At 44.2% G+C, this 18,278-nt stretch overlaps 1 protein-coding gene across 1 annotated transcript; it reads right to left on the bottom strand.

The window, feature by feature from the left end:
* Positions 1 to 313: 313 nt before the first annotated feature.
* On the bottom strand, positions 314 to 9,762 carry LOC123743167 (uncharacterized). Its single transcript, XM_045718863.2, has 6 exons — positions 9,529 to 9,762; positions 6,846 to 7,198; positions 6,595 to 6,670; positions 5,513 to 5,591; positions 5,052 to 5,232; positions 314 to 4,965 (listed from the first exon to the last, which is right to left on the bottom strand). Exons 2-6 carry the CDS (start codon positions 7,194 to 7,196, stop codon positions 4,420 to 4,422), a joined length of 1,233 nt encoding a protein of 410 aa, XP_045574819.1. The 5' UTR covers positions 7,197 to 7,198; positions 9,529 to 9,762; the 3' UTR covers positions 314 to 4,419.
* Positions 9,763 to 18,278: the final 8,516 nt, after the last annotated feature.

Below are 18,278 nucleotides of genomic sequence, written 5' to 3'. Positions count from 1 at the left end.
AACACACTCTAACCCAACATACCAACACACTCTAACCCAACATACCAACACACTCTAATCCAACATACCAACACACTCTAACCCAACATACCAACACACTCTAACCCAACATACCAACACACTCTAATCCAACACACTCTAACCCAGCATACTAACACACTCTAACCCAACATACCAACACACTCTAACCCAACATACCAACACACTCTAACCCAACACACTTTAACCCAGCATACCAACACACTCTAACCCAACACCAACATCCATGCATACACACATAACAGAGAACTCAAAAAATGTATCTTCAAAAGTGTCATTTATTAAAAGATTTTATTTTTGTATCATCAATGTAAAAAGTACTCCGAAGAGTAACACAGTGACAGCAGAGTAAGAGTGAGAAACAGAGAAATAGTGAGAGAAGTTAAGAGAGGGAGAGAAAGGGATGAACAGATATGAGAGAGAAAGGGAAGAGGGCAAAAGTAGTAGAATGTGGCAGAGACGGAGGGAGGAGTAGAGAGAGGGGGAGGGAGGGAGGAGCAGAGGGTTGGAGGGAGGGTGAATGATAGAGAAGGGGAGGAGGGAGGGCAGAACATAGAGAGGGGGAGGGAGGAGTAGAGAAAGGGGGAGGGAAGGAGGAGCAGAGGGTTGGAGGGAGGGCGAATGATAGAGAAGGGGAGGAGGGAGGGCAGAACATAGAGAGGGGGAGGGAGGAGTAGAGAAAGGGGGAGGGAGGGAGGAGCAGAGGGTTGGAGGGAGGGTGAATGATAGAGAAGGGGAGGAGGGAGGGCAGAACATAGAGAGGGGGAGGGAGGAGTAGAGAAAGGGGGAGGGAAGGAGGAGCAGAGGGTTGGAGGGAGGGCGAATGATAGAGAAGGGGAGGAGGGAGGGCAGAGCATAGAGAGGGGGAGGGAGGAGTAGAGAAAGGGGGAGGGAGGGAGGAGCAGAGGGTTGGAGGGAGGGAGGGCGAATGATAGAGAAGGGGAGGAGGGAGGGCAGAGCATAGAGAGGGGGAGGGAGGAGTAGAGAGAGGGGGAGGGAGGAGCAGAGGGTTGGAGGGAGGGCGAATGATAGAGAAGGGGAGGAGGGAGGGCAGAGCATAGAGAGGGGGAGGGAGGAGTAGAGAGAGGGGGAGGGAGGAGCAGAGGGTTGGAGGGAGGGCGAATGATAGAGAAGGGGAGGAGGGAGGGCAGAGCATAGAGAGGGGGAGGGAGGAGTAGAGAGGGGGAGGAGGCAGGGGGTGAATACAGCATCTACTAAGATATAAAAAGGCAGTTGAAATAAACAAGACATATTATTTCTGACCAATCAGCGGTGGTCTCTGCAGTAGAAAACATACATGGAAAAGAGATCACAAAAATCTGTGCAATCAGTTTCTCTGTCACAAAACAGCTGTATAAAAAACACAAGTAGGAAGAAGTGGCCCTTAACCACAGGCCCGGGGTCAGGTGTGTTTTCAACCCCTAATGGTAAACGTTAGGATTGGGGGTAGGAAAAATCTGATCATAGACCTGTGGTTAAGAGCAACTTATACCTCAAGCATAAAAACATCCCCCAGCCCCATGTAAAGACGGTAGGTAGGTAACATGGAGGCTACCAGTGATTATGTGTTCAGTTGTGGCTCTCCTTGGAGAAAGCTATAGGGAGTATGAATGCAACCATAATAACTTGTTTTAGAAGTGCTTTACTGGAAGCTCTGCATATAAACAGTTTATTAAGCATAAGTAAACTCTTTGTAAACCATGCATCATGTACACCAGTTATTTCCTCTGGAGCTCAGTTGGTAGAGCATGGCGCTTGTAATGCCAGGATAGTGGGTTTGATTCCAGGGACCACCCATATGTGAAATGTATGCACGCATGACTGTAAGTCGCTTTGGATAAAAAGCGTCTGCTAAATGGCATATATTATTATATTTCATTAGTAAATACATGTGTATTAATTATTTGTTATGAGGAATATATCAATCATGTTTTAGTCATATTATGTATAGCAGCTTACGGTGCAAAATAAATATTCATACTGTCTCCCTTTTAGCTCTGATCCTCACATGTTTTTCAAGTTTGACGAGCGCCAAGAAGCACACAGGAGATAGCAAGCACTGATCATATCCTCCAGTCAGACCTACATAATCAACTATAAAATACACCCCAGAGAAGAGGCAACTGTCAATCTAAAAACTGAAATCAATTAGCCAGTCGTTAGTTCATAGAAGACTATGATGTATATGTATAGAATACTGTCGTTAGTTCATAGAAGACTATGATGTATATGTATACAATACTATTGTGTTGTACACATGACCACTGCACAGGTTGGAGTAGAGTTTGCCTTGCTGTTGTGGGATCAGTAGGTAGCTAGTTTTGCCCAACAGACCCCTGGAAGCCAGATAAGAGATTGAAGGCAGGAATTAGGCGTTGTGTACTGTGTTTTTTTCGACTGATTGTGCACTGTGCTATTAAGAAAGACAAGCAAACTATCAAAATGCAGTAGAAAATGCTTTGAAAGAATAAAATGCTTAGTTTTTTTGTACACATCCTATTTGGTAAAGGCACAGTAGTCCAAAAGTCCAATCATCCCCCCAAAATGTGTCCCACCATTACAGTAAAAACCACAAACAAACCGTTGTACAGCAACTTTCCCAAGAGCATCGGTCAACCAATCAGTCAACCAATTGTAAGTTCAAAGAGCGAGAAACACAGCTGCCAATTAATAAATAAAGGTAATAAATAAATGCAGCGTTGTCAAGTCAACATGTGAATAAATAAACAGGGTTTATGTCTGTCTGTGAGTGGACTCTTCTCTCTGGGTGGTCTTTAGTCTTTCACTGAGCCATTTAAAGGATTAAGTTGTCCCTAGAAGCTGATCTAAGGTCTGTTTGGTATTCTATCCCCTACCGGTTAGACCATTGAAATTTGATTTATTGTTTAACGGATAACCCGCTTCACATTTCTCCACACAGAATAAAACCCAGTTGTGTTTCATTCGTTTCACAGTCATAATCGATCTTCACCCAAAACACCTTGCATCCGTCCTCACAAACAGATTGTGTCATGTTGGTGGATTGACATTGAATAGATTCTAAACCTCTTTAGACTTCCGTAGAGGTTCCTGACACGTCCTCTTAGATGTTATTCAGCTCTAGAGGTCATTCAGTAGTCTAATGGCATCTGGCTAGTTGGATTATTCCTCACTTCTATCCGTAATGCCTCGGTCTATTGAACTGTCTGTCTGCTGTTATTCACTGGAAGCATCATCTCTGAGGAGATTCCAGGAATATCATTCCAGGAATATAACTATCCTTAATCCCCAAATCTTATCCCACCTGTCCTCCTAACCATCCTCTCCTCGTCACCTCTCACCTCCTTGCCTCCACCCACCTGAAACACAAATATCCCTAAGCCAACAGCGTTTCGATTAAGTTTGCATAGTGGCATTTACCTTTTCTTAAGTGGAGTAAGAGAGTATACCATTCAGTCAATCAGAGATCCAATATTCTATAAACAAGCGATGGGCTTTAAGAGGTGTTTACCAACCTTCCCAATCTACAACCACTATTTGTGCAAAAAAATCTGATTGTTATGGAACTGTGATTATGATTCACAAGGACACATTCTGTCCTCATGTAGTAATAACTGTAGTCTCTCAGATATCATTTTCATGAATGGTCCTAATTGTGTTTAGGTAGTTGCAAAAGATCCATCATTAAGGAAACACATCAGCACCTAAAACCATGGCTGCAGTCCAAATTCAAATTAGAGAGTGATGATCGGAGAGGCAACGTCCTTGGTGGAAATCTTGAAGTTGAGCTTAAAAACAACCAACCTAAAGCTATTCATGTATCTAGCAAGCTAACGTAGCTAGCTACAGTTATCCATAGCTGGCTAGCTAGTTTTATAGTTTGGTCATTTATTGCAATACATTTCAGAATTCACCAAAATATGTTTATGAAGCTAGCTAGGTTTTATAGGCTCCTCACTACCACACTAAGCCAATTTGGCAACGCTAAAATCAATGTCATTGATATATATTTAGCAAGCTAGAATCATCATTTTGTCAGACGTGGTGAGTGAACGTGACATTCGCGGCCACCGGAGTATGATACGTGACTACAATTTGCATTGAATTGTGGGTCATATAAACCCCGCAAGTGATCAAAGTTCTTCACTCGCTCCCTCCAGCTAAATCGAGGCCCGAGGGGGCAACGTTAGTGAATTGGACCTCCACTTAAGATGGCAATCAAACTGCATCCGGTTCAAAGGGGATTCCCCCAAGGGAAAGTGGCTAGTGCAAGGGCTGAGGGGCTAAAAATAAAGTGTTTGGACTGCAGCCCATTTCTACCCGACTCTCCCTAGCACATCAGCTTTTGCATGTTGACGTAGTCACACTAGCCTGCTGGTCGGAGTGCTCAGTGCATCAGGTCTATAAAGGGGCGGGGTTAACCCTGCTCTTACACTCCACCCTTTTCAAAGGCTTTGCTGTGATTGAATGAGCCTGGACCCGCCCCTGACAGGTCTTTACGGTCTTTTTCCCAGTCTTCCCGGCAACAGGCTGACTTTGGCACCCGATTGGCTGCGGCTGGCTTTGGAGGTTGTTGAAGGGTGTGGTGGAAGAGATTAGGCTGTCCTGCATGGCTGGACTGCCCCTGGTGGTGGGAGGTGGCATGACAGGCAGCAGCTGTTTCCCCTCCATTGGTTTCCAGGGGGAAAGGATGGGCACTACAAGGACCGAGGTGGGACCGGGTTCAGAACAGAGCCCCGCTTTGTTGCTCGATGACTCTCCCTCTGTCTCTTTGCTGTCCTCATCTTCCTTTCTCTCATTCTCTTGGTCGCTGGTGGGGTCCTGGGGGTGTGGGGGTACGTCTCCCCCCTCCTTCCCCCTCTCCTCTCCTCCACCGGCGTTGAGCCTCTTAAAGAGTACAGGAGGAGGGGTGTCAGAGTCTGTGTCTGACCAACTCAGTCTGCGCTTCTGGAGAGAGACAGAGAGAATGTTGTCGGCCACAACTTATCAACATATTATTGTGTGTGCGCGCGTGAGTGTTTGTGTGTTCTCACCTTCACAGGGATGTGCGACTGGTCTCTGTGCCTGTGTGGGGGGGTGCTGCTGAGGCTGTCCCGGGGGGAGAGGTGAGGGGGGAAGAGGGTAGGGGCGGTAGGTGGGGCCAAGGGGGACACCTGTGGAAACCACATCTTCAGCATCGTCTCAACCTGGAGAAGAGTGTTCATATACTTTTCCCTACGGAGGTGGAGAGAGAGGGAGGAGAGAATGGAGAGATAGAGAGAGGAGGATTATAATGTTTAGAAAACAATAGCATGGACATTAACATTCCTGTTCTCATCTACTAAACACAGATCCAGACTAAATCCACTTCTCTCTCTAAACATTCAAACTGGACTACTTATTATGAAAGCTCTCTTTCTGCTGTTGTGACAGAATGCTGAAACTGAGTAGTGCAGGGTTGAGTCCAGTACGCACATAAACAGGTGTGTGTGTGTGTGTGTGTGTGTGGTCTTACCCGATGTTGGGTCTCCGTAAGATCCCTACGATCCTCTGGATGCGGTCCATGGCTGCACTCTGCTGGAAACTACTCAGACCTGTCAATCAAATACATAATCCTCCAGTCAGCATTCACACTGTAACACTGTCTGACACACACACACACACACACACACACACACACACACACACACACACACACACCAGACATACACACACACACACACACACACACACACACACAGACACCAGACATACACACACACACAGACACCAGACATACACCCACCCACACAGATATACACACAGACACCAGACACACACACACACACACCAGACACACACACACACCAGACATACACACACCCACACAGATATACACACAGACACCAGACACACACACACACCAGACATACACACACACACACACACACACACAGACACCAGACATACACACACACACACAGACACCAGACATACACAGACACCAGACACACACACACACACACAGAGACACCAGACATACACATACACACACAGACACCAGACATACACAGACACCAGACACACACACACACACACACACACACACACACACACACACACACACACACACACACACACACACACACACACACACACACACACACACACACACACACACACACACACACACACACACAGACACCAGACATACACACAGACACCAGACATACACACACACACAGACACCAGACATCCACACACACACAGACATACACACACACACACACACACACACAGACACCAGACATACACACAGACACCAGACATACACACACACACACACACACATATGCACAGACACCAGACATACACACAGACACACACACAGACACCAGACATACACACACGCACACAGACACCAGACATACACATACAGACACCAGACACACACACACACACACACACACACACACCAATACGCCTACAGATGAAAACTACAGACATAGTAGCTGCAGACTAGATCAATACAGACTAGATCAATACAGACTAGATCAATACAGACTAGATCAATACAGGCTGCAGCATCACACACCAGTGTAGGAGAATGGTGCTTACCACGGTCAAATCGTCCCCCCTTCAGTCCATTCAGCAGCTCCAGTAAGGGCCTTACAAACCCCTGCAGCTCAGCACACTGAGAGAGAGAGAGAGAGAGAGAGAGAGAGAGAGAGAGAGAGAGAGAGGGAGAGATGATTATTAATGGGGTACAGTACTGTGGTCAAGCTGTCTCTGAAGTTGGTTCAGTCTCAAACATCTGTAGGAAGATGATGTCTTCCATCCCAATCCCTTCATCTCTCTCTGACATTCACCTTCTGGGCAAAGAGCAGGTCTCCCTCTGTCTTCTCTCTCTCCGTCTCGCTTGTTCTCTGTCTCTCAGCTGTGACCCTGGGGTGACCTGCAGTAACCTCTGAACCCCGTGACTCCTCCTCCTCGCGGTCAGTGAAGCCGTCACACGCCCACTGGGACTCGGGACTCTCTGCCCCGGCACTGCCGTTGCCCCTGACCATGCCCCCAGTGCAGAGGATGACGGAGGGGGAGCGTTCGGACAGGAAGACGTCAGTGTCATCCTCCGCCTGCTCAGAGTGGTTGAACAGGTAGCTGTCACTGGAGCTCAGCGAATCAACAGAGGGCTGGGAGGAAGTGCTGCCCTGCGATTGCATCACTGTGTGATTGGAGAGAGAGGGGGAAAGGGGGGAGAAGTGAGAGAGCAGGGGGGAAGGGGGGAGAAGTGAGAGAGCAGGGGGAATGGGGTAAACAGAGAAAAGATTTACAATAACTGCCAAGTAACAAAATGTGTCCTCTATGACAACAGCCAAATGACATTGTAAATTCAACTGAGAGTAAGAAAAATCCAACCCATATTTATGTTTATTTATTTTCCCTTTTGTACTTTAACTATTTCCACATAATATGACATTTCAAATGTCTTTATTATTTTGGAACTTTTGTGAGTGTAATATTTACTGTTAATTTTTTTTCATTGTTCATTTCACTTTTGTTTATTATCTATTTCACTTGTTTTGGCAATGTAAACATATATTTCCCATGCCAATAAAGACCTTAAATTGAAATTGAATTGAAAGAGGAAGAGCGACATTGCTGTGGAAATTGCTATAGGGGAGAATTTTTTTTATCCTACAACCCAAAAATAATAACACCAATTCAAAATGGTGGGTCTACCAGTGGCCTAGTTTAACATGATGTAGAGCGTGACTGGGGGCATGCAGTAGGCACACAATGGCAGTGCATGTCTGGCTCCCATTGAGGGGAGAGGAGATGGAGAAAGAGAGAGTGAAACGTGAGGGGGAAGGGTGTGAATAGAATAAGCAGTAGTAGAATCCAATAAGGCAGGATGGGTCTTTCTCTCTCTGACTCTCTCCTCCTCGGCCTCCGGGGTTCTCTCTCTCTCTCTCGCTCCTCTCCTCTTACTCGCTCTTTCTCTCCATCCCCCCTCACTCTGATTCACTCACTATACCACCCCCCTCCTCTCAGTTTTTCTGTCTGCCTCCCATCTCTTCCTCTCTTTTCCTACCCTGTAACCCCCTCCTCTGTAGACAGTACTCCTTCCCCTCCCCCCCTCTAATCTGGGAGTCCCTGTTGGTTTGTGACCTCAGACTACATTAAGAGTGGTAACATGAGCACACTAGTATCTCCACACACACACACACACACACACAAGGTCTAACGCCCACCACCCAAAAATACACACTTTCGTATATACACCCTCCACACACACACAACATACCGTTTAACACACCCCACACACACTGATAAAGTCTCACCACACACATTCTGCTAGAGAGCAAACCCTCTGTGATAATAGTCCCTCTGCAATGTACACACACACACACACACACACACACACACACACACACACACACACACACACACACACACACACACACACACACACACACACACACACACACACACACACACACACACACACACACACACACGTGAATTCACTGTTTAATAGTCTGTCACAGAAGTTGTGATTTTTATAACCACACACACTTGTGTAGTTGTGTATTTTATTCCTCTGGATTTGAATGATATATTTTTAACTCTGTATTGTTGGGAAAGACTCGCAAGCATTTCACGGTAAAGTCTACACACGTCATATTCGACACATGTGACAAATACAATTTGTTTTGATTCCACACACACACACACACACACACACACACACACACACACACACACACACACACACACACACACACACACACACAACTTATTAATTCACTTCACTGTTTAATAGTCTGTCACATAAGTTGTGATTTTTACAAGAAAAGGACCACAGTACACTTGGGTAACATAATTATAACAATCCTAAAATCGATTATAACAGATTGATTATAACTATGGTGGCTCTTTCCTGGGACTTGTGCTGTCCCAATTACGCCTATCATTTAGATAGACTTTGTGGGAATGTAAAGATGAATGACTGGATGCATGCCAATATTATGTAATACAAAGACATAACATGGACCAATGGATCAACCCACTGAATCATATGAGCCAAAACTCATACACTCCTCAGCTTTTTCTCTCGGTGTGTCTGTGTTGGCCCGGCCCCGTGTAGGTATGTAGGCTGCAGGGGAATTTCACTGTGTCTCAGGTGGTGTGTGTGTGTGTGTTTGAGGAACGTGATCATGACAAACACAAACATTACAACTGACACAAATGACGCTAAGCACAATAATTATACTTCTAACGAACACTGACAAATGTAATATATTATGTTCAAGTCTGACGTTGACAAAGGTCTAGCAATTGTTCCATGCTTTTAGAATGAACGCTAGCCTCCAGCTCTATAACACTGTAACACATCAACGACGTAACAAATCAGCAGTAGGCTAGCCTACACTAAACACAACGGACGTAATTAAGGAAACGCTGTATCATGTCTCTGGTATAGCCTATCACAGTCAATTCCTTAAACCACGCAGGAATGTAGCAATGTAACATTTTAAAGAGAACACTCACCTGAAATATTGCAACTAAATAACAGCAGTAGAACCGGCCACGGTTGCCAGAAACGGCCTTGATAACGTCTCTCTCTGTAGCCCACTTGCCGATATTTGTCTCACACTCGCTGGAACATCAGGTCGGCAGTCTCCTTCCTCTCACGATCGCCGGACCTTCATTGGTTTGCCTCTTTGCTAGTTCTTTCTATCTCCACGGTTTACGAGCTTCAACATGTGCACGGATACACGTGCCCACATTAGTTCGTGCCCTATTGGTTGTTCGTCTGAAGTTACAAACCCCATTGGTGGATCCATGCAGCCAGTGAATGCTTTACTGCCTGCTGATTGGTGGGTCAGCGGGGCACTCAAAGCCCCGCCCATACATGTGGGGCTCGTGGTTCGGGCTCGTGGTTCGGGCTGAGTGGGTAGTCTACTCGTGCCTCAGTCTACTACGGCTGAGCGGTGTAAACACACGCACACGCTTTTTTAGGCCTATAGAGTTATTATAATGAATGCCTAGAATAAAATGAGTTATACTGTATAAAAGATTTAGGATAAAGGCGTAGGCCAATATGATGACTATTTTGTACCTGATGGTCTAATCCTAAATGCTATATTAGGCAGGCCTATAACTCTGAATAAACTGGTGGGCTAAGGGTTCTTTCATGGACATGAGAAGTGCGCACGTGAATACGCGGCACCATTCAAGGTCACCCCTCACACCGGGTCTGGAACAGAGTTCAGAGTTCTGTTCTCATCGTTCTGATCTAGAGAAACACACAACCACAAGTCATTATTAACGTGTGAAGTAGGCTACCGCGGGAACAGAGAGGAGAACGAAGATCATATTGATACAGTTATTATGGGCTGCGCAGCCTGTAGAATCCATGCCAGTATGTTTTTTTTGTGAATGTGGCTGTTCGCGTTGTTTTGTACTGTATAATGTCAATGTTAGTTAATAATGGTTTTCAATAAATCAGAAATGTGTAGATGTGTTTTCAATAAAGAGATGTGTGGACAGGTAACACAAAGTTCCCAACAATGCGAATATTCTCTTCACTCACTATATGTTTTACGGTCAAATAGTAAACACTTTTGGATTTGATATGGTCTTCTAGGCATGGAAAGCCAATACAGTCACAGAGGCATATAGCATACGTGCTTAGGGACCTAAAGCTTTCCATCCTCTCATACATACAGCTAAACATTAACCCAATGACCCTCTTCACCATGCAACACACGTACGCTCGCACGCAAACACACACACACACACACTTGTGTATTTAAGTATTTTTTTTCCTCTTGATTTTTTATTAAATATATATATTTTTTTACTCTGCAATGTTGGGAAAGACTCGTAAGCAAGAATTTCACTCGTATTCAGCACATGTATTATTGACTATGTTTTGTTTATTCCATGTGTAACTCTGTGTTGTTGTATGTGTCGAACTGCTTTGCTTTATCTTGGCCAGGTCGCAGTTGCAAATGAGAACTTGTTCTCAACTAGCCTACCTGGTTAAATAAAGGTGAAATAAAAAAATAAAAAATGTGAAAAATGCTATTTGTTTTGATTAGATTGATTTGACACACACACACACACACACACACACACACACACACACACACACACACACACACACACACACACACAACAATAATGTATAGGCTACTCTTGATTTAATAAAGGTGTTAATTGCTTTGATGTGAAACAGGAACTCATTTCAGATTTGCTTTTTTTTTCTGGGTGTGTATACAGTGTATAGCAAACACTATATGTAGTGTTAGGTTACTTCCTCTCCCCATACATCCAGCTCACTATGAACTCAGCAACACTCCTCTTCAACATGTGACATACATAACCTGGCCATTTCCCATTCACTGTCCCTGTTGGCGAAAACCTGGCCATCGACATTACACTGTGTATACATCTATCATCATATCGCTCTAAAAATGTATTTTTAACATGAAGTATTTAAATAGTACAGCAATGTATGAGCTACATTTTATTTAATAATATCTTAATTGGTTTGATGTGATGTGGGCATTACAGTACCAGTCAAAAGTTTGGACACACCTACTCATTCAAGGGTTTTTCTTTATTTGTACTATTTTCTACATTGTAAAATAATAGTGAATACATCAAAATTATGAAATAACTCATATGGAATCATGTAGTAACCAAAAAAGTGTTAAACAAATCAAAACATATTTTATATTTGAGATTCTTCAAAGAAGCCAACCTTTACCTTGATGACAGCTTTGAACACTCTTGGCATTTATGATGGTGGGTTATTAGGTGTGTATATATAGGCTAACGTGAGGTCCTTTATGATGGTGGGTTATTGGGTGTGTATATATAGGCTAACGTGAGGTCCTTTATGATGGTGGGTTATTGGGTGTGTATATATAGGCTAACGTGAGGTCCTTTATGATGGTGGGTTATTGGGTGTGTATATATAAGCTAACGTGAGGTCCTTTATGATGGTGGGTTATTGGGTGTGTATATATAGGCTAACGTGAGGTCCTTTATGATGGTGGGTTATTGGGTGTGTATATATAAGCTAACGTGAGGTCCTTTATGATGGTGGGTTATTGGGTGTGTATATATAGGCTAACGTGAGGTCCTTTATGATGGTGGGTTATTGGGTGTGTATATATAAGCTAACGTGAGGTCCTTTATGATGGTGGGTTATTGGGTGTGTATATATAAGCTAACGTGAGGTCCTTTATGATGGTGGGTTATTGGGTGTGTATATATAGTCTAACGTGAGGTCCTTTATGATGGTGGGTTATTGGGTGTGTATATATAGGCTAACGTGAGGTCCTTTATGATGGTGGGTTATTGGGTGTGTATATATAGTCTAACGTGAGGTCCTTTATGATGGTGGGTTATTGGGTGTGTATATATAGGCTAACGTGAGGTCCTTTATGATGGTGGGTTATTGGGTGTGTATATATAGGCTAACGTGAGGTCCTTTATGATGGTGGGTTATTGGGTGTGTATATATAGGCTAACGTGAGGTCCTTTATGATGGTGGGTTATTGGGTGTGTATATATAGTCTAACGTGAGGTCCTTTATGATGGTGGGTTATTGGGTGTGTATATATAGTCTAACGTGAGGTCCTTTATGATGGTGGGTTATTGGGTGTGTATATATAGGCTAACGTGAGGTCCTTTATGATGGTGGGTTATTGGGTGTGTATATATAGGCTAACGTGAGGTCCTTTATGATGGTGGGTTATTGGGTGTGTATATATAGGCTAACGTGAGGTCCTTTATGATGGTGGGTTATTGGGTGTGTATATATAAGCTAACGTGAGGTCCTTTATGATGGTGGGTTATTGGGTGTGTATATATAGGCTAACGTGAGGTCATTTATGATGGTGGGTTATTGGGTGTGTATATATAAGCTAACGTGAGGTCCTTTATGATGGTGGGTTATTGGGTGTGTATATATAGGCTAATGTGAGGTCCTTTATGATGGTGGGTTATTGGGTGTGTATATATAGTCTAACGTGAGGTCCTTTATGATGGTGGGTTATTGGGTGTGTATATATAGGCTAACGTGAGGTCCTTTATGATGGTGGGTTATTGGGTGTGTATATATAGTCTAACGTGAGGTCCTTTATGATGGTGGGTTATTGGGTGTGTATATATAGGCTAACGTGAGGTCCTTTATGATGGTGGGTTATTGGGTGTGTATATATAGGCTAACGTGAGGTCCTTTATGATGGTGGGTTATTGGGTGTGTATATATAGGCTAACGTGAGGTCCTTTATGATGGTGGGTTATTGGGTGTGTATATATAGGCTAACGTGAGGTCCTTTATGATGGTGGGTTATTGGGTGTGTATATATAAGCTAACGTGAGGTCCTTTATGATGGTGGGTTATTGGGTGTGTATATATAGGCTAACGTGAGGTCCTTTATGATGGTGGGTTATTGGGTGTGTATATATAGTCTAACGTGAGGTCCTTTATGATGGTGGGTTATTGGGTGTGTATATATAGTCTAACGTGAGGTCCTTTATGATGGTGGGTTATTGGGTGTGTATATATAGTCTAACGTGAGGTCCTTTATGATGGTGGGTTATTGGGTGTGTATATATAGGCTAACGTGAGGTCCTTTATGATGGTGGGTTATTGGGTGTGTATATATAGGCTAACGTGAGGTCCTTTATGATGGTGGGTTATTGGGTGTGTATATATAGTCTAACGTGAGGTCCTTTATGATGGTGGGTTATTGGGTGTGTATATATAGGCTAACGTGAGGTCCTTTATGATGGTGGGTTATTGGGTGTGTATATATAGGCTAACGTGAGGTCCTTTATGATGGTGGGTTATTGGGTGTGTATATATAAGCTAACGTGAGGTCCTTTATGATGGTGGGTTATTGGGTGTGTATATATAGGCTAACGTGAGGTCCTTTATGATGGTGGGTTATTGGGTGTGTATATATAGGCTAACGTGAGGTCCTTTATGATGGTGGGTTATTGGGTGTGTATATATAGGCTAACGTGAGGTCCTAAGTCGACACAAGGGCTTTCCTCCCCCATACATTCCAAAGCAGAATGAACTCAGTGATCCTCCCCTTCACAGGGTTCACTGGTGCTGATGAGTACGACCACCCACTACCTCTCTCTCTCTCTCTCTCTCTCTCTCTCTCTCTCTCTCTCTCTCTCTCTCTTTCGCTCTCTCTCTCTCTCTCTCTCTCTCTCTCTTAATTCAATTCAATTAAAAGGGCTTTATTGGCATGGGAAACATATGTTTACATTGCCAAAGCAAGTGAAATAGATAATAAACAAAAGTGAAATAAACAATATAAAATTAACAGTAAACTTTACACTCACAAAAGTTTAAAAGGAATAGAGACATTTCAAATGTCATATTATGGCTATATACAGTGTTGTAACAATGTGCAAATAAAGTACTAAAAGGAAAATCTCTCACTCATTATCCTTCACTCCCCTTCCCCCTCTCCACCAACCTTCCCCCTCTCCACCCTTCCCCCTTTCTACCCATCCCCCTCTCCAACCTTCCCCCTCTCCACCCTTCCCTCTGTCTACCCATCCCCCTCTCTACCCACCCCCCTCTCTCCACCCTTCCCCCTCTCCACCCCTTCCCCTCTCTCTAACCCATCCCCCTCTCTACCCACCCCCCTCTCCACCCTTCCCCCCTTCTCACACCCTTCCCTCTGTCTACCCATCCCCCTCTCTACCCACCCCCTCTCTCCACCCTTCCCCCTTCTCCACCCTTCCCCCATATCTAGGGTCTGTGTGTTTTCCGGCATTCTCAACCAGGGGAGTGAGTTCCAATAGGCTCTACAGACCCTGAGTCGGAGTCTCGCTAGCTGCTGATGACTGATTGTGTGAAAGTTCAATAACATAGTAGAGGGACGAGTTACAGAAGCGTTTCTTGGATAAATGTTCTTTAGCTGGGTGCTATGCCAGTAAGTGATCAGTGATATCAGATCGGTCAATATGAAAATCTTTGATAAAATCTAATCTTTTTCTATTTTGAGATGACTGGGTGGCTGACAGGAGGGAGAAAGCCAGGGTGAAAGATGACAGGACAACTGGTTGAGTGACAGGTGCTCTCCCTGTGATATGAGAGTTCCAGTGTAGTAAAGCTGTAGTTGGTGTAAATAAAGGGTTCTGTAGGCCTATACAATGTGTATTAATGGTGTAAGTAATGGAGGAGAGCACAGGTATAGGTGTAATACAAGCTGACTGTGACTCATGGGAACTAACATACGCCAGAGGGTCAGAGCTTGAGAAGTAAACTAGAAAGACTGGAGCCTAGAAAACTTCCTTGGTTAGAAAAGGCTGAGACATGACTGTACAACGTTGATGCACGTAGCTGTCACATTTTGGGTGTGATGAGTTTAGGTCCGTTGTTGACAGTTGTAAAAGGTCTGTCTAAAGGATATGTGTGGTAAAGGTGTGGTGGGTGTCAGGGGTGGGCTGGCCATCTGGTATTTCAGCAAATGCCAGAGGAGCTGGTCCATTTTTTGCCCAGTGGGCCTGTCAAACTTGTTTTTCATCTGGCTAATAATAAGGGCCTCAAGGGAACGAATGGGCCGTTGTGTTAGAAATGCAAGGGCCTATTTCTGGTCCTAGTCCACCCCTGGTGGGTGTCTGTAGGTAGAACTAGAGGACAGGTCAGTGAGGGCAGTAACAGCTCAGACACCATCACAGTAAGCTGATATACCTGAGGGCTATTACAAAGAAGAATCAATGAGTTAGCCAGCTAACTCATGACTGTTAATTTTCTGGTTTTTAAGAAATCTAAACCTAGATATGTGTTTTTTGTTGTTGAGTCAATTCAACCATGCCCATTTCAACCTTATCTGTCTAAAAAATATAAAGTTATGCTTTCTATAAACCCCTCTGAGGATATCACACAAGGGTCTGTGTGCTTTCTATATACCCCTCTGAGGATATCTCACAAGGCTCTGTGTGCTTTCTATAAACCCCTCTGAGGATATCTCACAAGGGTCTGTGTGCTTTCTATATACCCCTCTGAGGATATCTCACAAGGGTCTGTGTGCTTTCTATAAACCCCTCTGAGGATATCTCACAAGGGTCTGTGTGCTTTCTATATACCCCTCTGAGGATATCTCACAAGGGTCTGTGTGCTTTCTATAAACCCCTCTGAGGATATCTCACAAGGGTCTGTGTGCTTTCTATAAACCCCTCTGAGGATATCTCACAAGGGTCTGTGTGCTTTCTATATACCCCTCTGAGGATATCTCACAAGGGTCTGTGTGCTTTCTATATACCCCTCTGAGGATATCTCACAAGGGTCTGTGTGCTTTCTATAAACCCCTCTGAGGATATCTCACAAGGGTCTGTGTGCTTTCTATATACCCCTCTGAGGATATCTCACAAGGGTCTGTGTGCTTTCTATATACCCCTCTGAGGATATCTCACAAGGGTCTGTGTGCTTTCTATAAACCCCTCTGAGGATATCTCACAAGGGTCTGTGTGCTTTCTATATACCCCTCTGAGGATATCTCACAAGGGTCTGTGTGCTTTCTATATACCCCTCTGAGGATATCTCACAAGGGTCTGTGTGCTTTCTATAAACCCCTCTGAGGATATCTCACAAGGGTCTGTGTGCTTTCTATATACCCCTCTGAGGATATCTCACAAGGGTCTGTGTGCTTTCTATAAACCCCTCTGAGGATATCTCACAAGGGTCTGTGTGCTTTCTATAAACCCCTCTGAGGATATCTCACAAGGGTCTGTGTGCTTTCTATATACCCCTCTGAGGATATCTCACAAGGGTCTGTGTGCTTTCTATAAACCCCTCTGAGGATATCTCACAAGGGTCTGTGTGCTTTCTATATACCCCTCTGAGGATATCTCACAAGGGTCTGTGTGCTTTCTATAAACCCCTCTGAGGATATCTCACAAGGGTCTGTGTGCTTTCTATAAACCCCTCTGAGGATATCTCACAAGGGTCTGTGTGCTTTCTATATACCCCTCTGAGGATATCTCACAAGGGTCTGTGTGCTTTCTATAAACCCCTCTGAGGATATATCACAAGGGTCTGTGTGCTTTCTATATATCCCTCTGAGGATATCTCACAAGGGTCTGTGTGCTTTCTATAAACCCCTCTGAGGATATATCACAAGGGTCTGTGTGTTTTCTATATACCCCTCTGAGGATATCTCACAAGGGTCTGTGTGCTTTCTATAAACCCCTCTGAGGATATATCACAAGGGTCTGTGTGCTTTCTATATACCCCTCTGAGGATATCTCACAAGGGTCTGTGTGCTTTCTGGCATTCTCAACCAGGGGCAGGGGGTTTCTCTTGACACTGACTGTTGGCCTAGAAGGTTTCTGTAGGCTCACCCTCAGCAATTCATCCGGGATACAGCTAATACAACCTAGATTCCTTTTCCACTGAAAACCGGATGTGGGAACACCGCTCAGGCGTCTTTTTACGTCTGCTATGTTAGGTTACTATAGGCTCTACAGACCCTGAGCAGGGGCCTTGCTAGCTGCTGATCACTGATTGTGTGAAAGTTCAATAACATAGTAGAGAGACGAGTTACAGATGTAGGATCTTAATTTGATTACCCCGATACAGGAGAAATTTCCTGCAATTCCACTTTAACAATTCAGACTTGATTTTCCCTTACCAAAAATGTATCAACCCCTACAAAAATGTCCATTAATTATAATCCACATAATAATTCACATTTCCTGTTGCTGCAGGATTATTTTCCTGCTGTAGCAAACCTGCTCAAATTAAGATCCTACACCTGTACAGGTGTGTTTCTTGGTTAAATGCTCTTTGGCTGGGTGCTATGCAAAAAAAAAGGGATAAATGATATCAGATCAGTCAATTTGAAATAATCTCATATTTTTCTATTTTGGGATGAGGATGACAGGAGGGAGAAAGGCATGGTCAAAGATGACAGGACAACTGGTTAAGTGACAGGTGCTCTCCCTGTGGCGGAAATGAGAGTTCCAGTGTAGTAACTAGAAAGACTGGAACCTGGAAAACTTCCTTGGTTAGAAAAGGCTGAGACGCCATGATTGTAGAACGTTGATGCACGTAGCTGTCACATTTTGGGTGCAATGAGTTTACGTCCGTTATTGACAGTTGTAAAAGGTCTGTCTAAAGGATATGTGTGGTAAAGGTGTGGTGGGTGTCTGTAGGTAGGACTAGAGGCCAGGTCAGTGAGGGTGGTGACAGATCAGACACCAGTAAACTGATAAACCTGAAGGATACTACAAAGCAGTTAGCCAGCTAACTT

This window comes from Salmo salar, chromosome 05 (assembly GCF_965601325.2).
Source record: "Salmo salar chromosome 05, fSalSal1, whole genome shotgun sequence".
Taxonomy (NCBI): domain Eukaryota; kingdom Metazoa; phylum Chordata; class Actinopteri; order Salmoniformes; family Salmonidae; genus Salmo; species Salmo salar.
Note: the sequence above shows the minus strand (reverse complement) of the source record. Positions and strands in the feature narration are given on the sequence as shown.

Excerpts from the sequence above, each read along its gene's own strand:
- LOC123743167 (XM_045718863.2), bottom strand. The coding sequence starts at position 7,196 with ATGCAATCGCAGGGCAGCACTTCCTCCCAGCCCTCTGTTGATTCGCTG. Across the intron at positions 6,671-6,845 it reads ACCTGCTCTTTGCCCAGAAG|TGTGCTGAGCTGCAGGGGTT; the intron begins GTGAATGTCAGA and ends TCTCTCTCTCAG. Across the intron at positions 5,233-5,512 it reads TTACGGAGACCCAACATCGG|GGAAAAGTATATGAACACTC; the intron begins GTAAGACCACAC and ends CCACCTCCGTAG.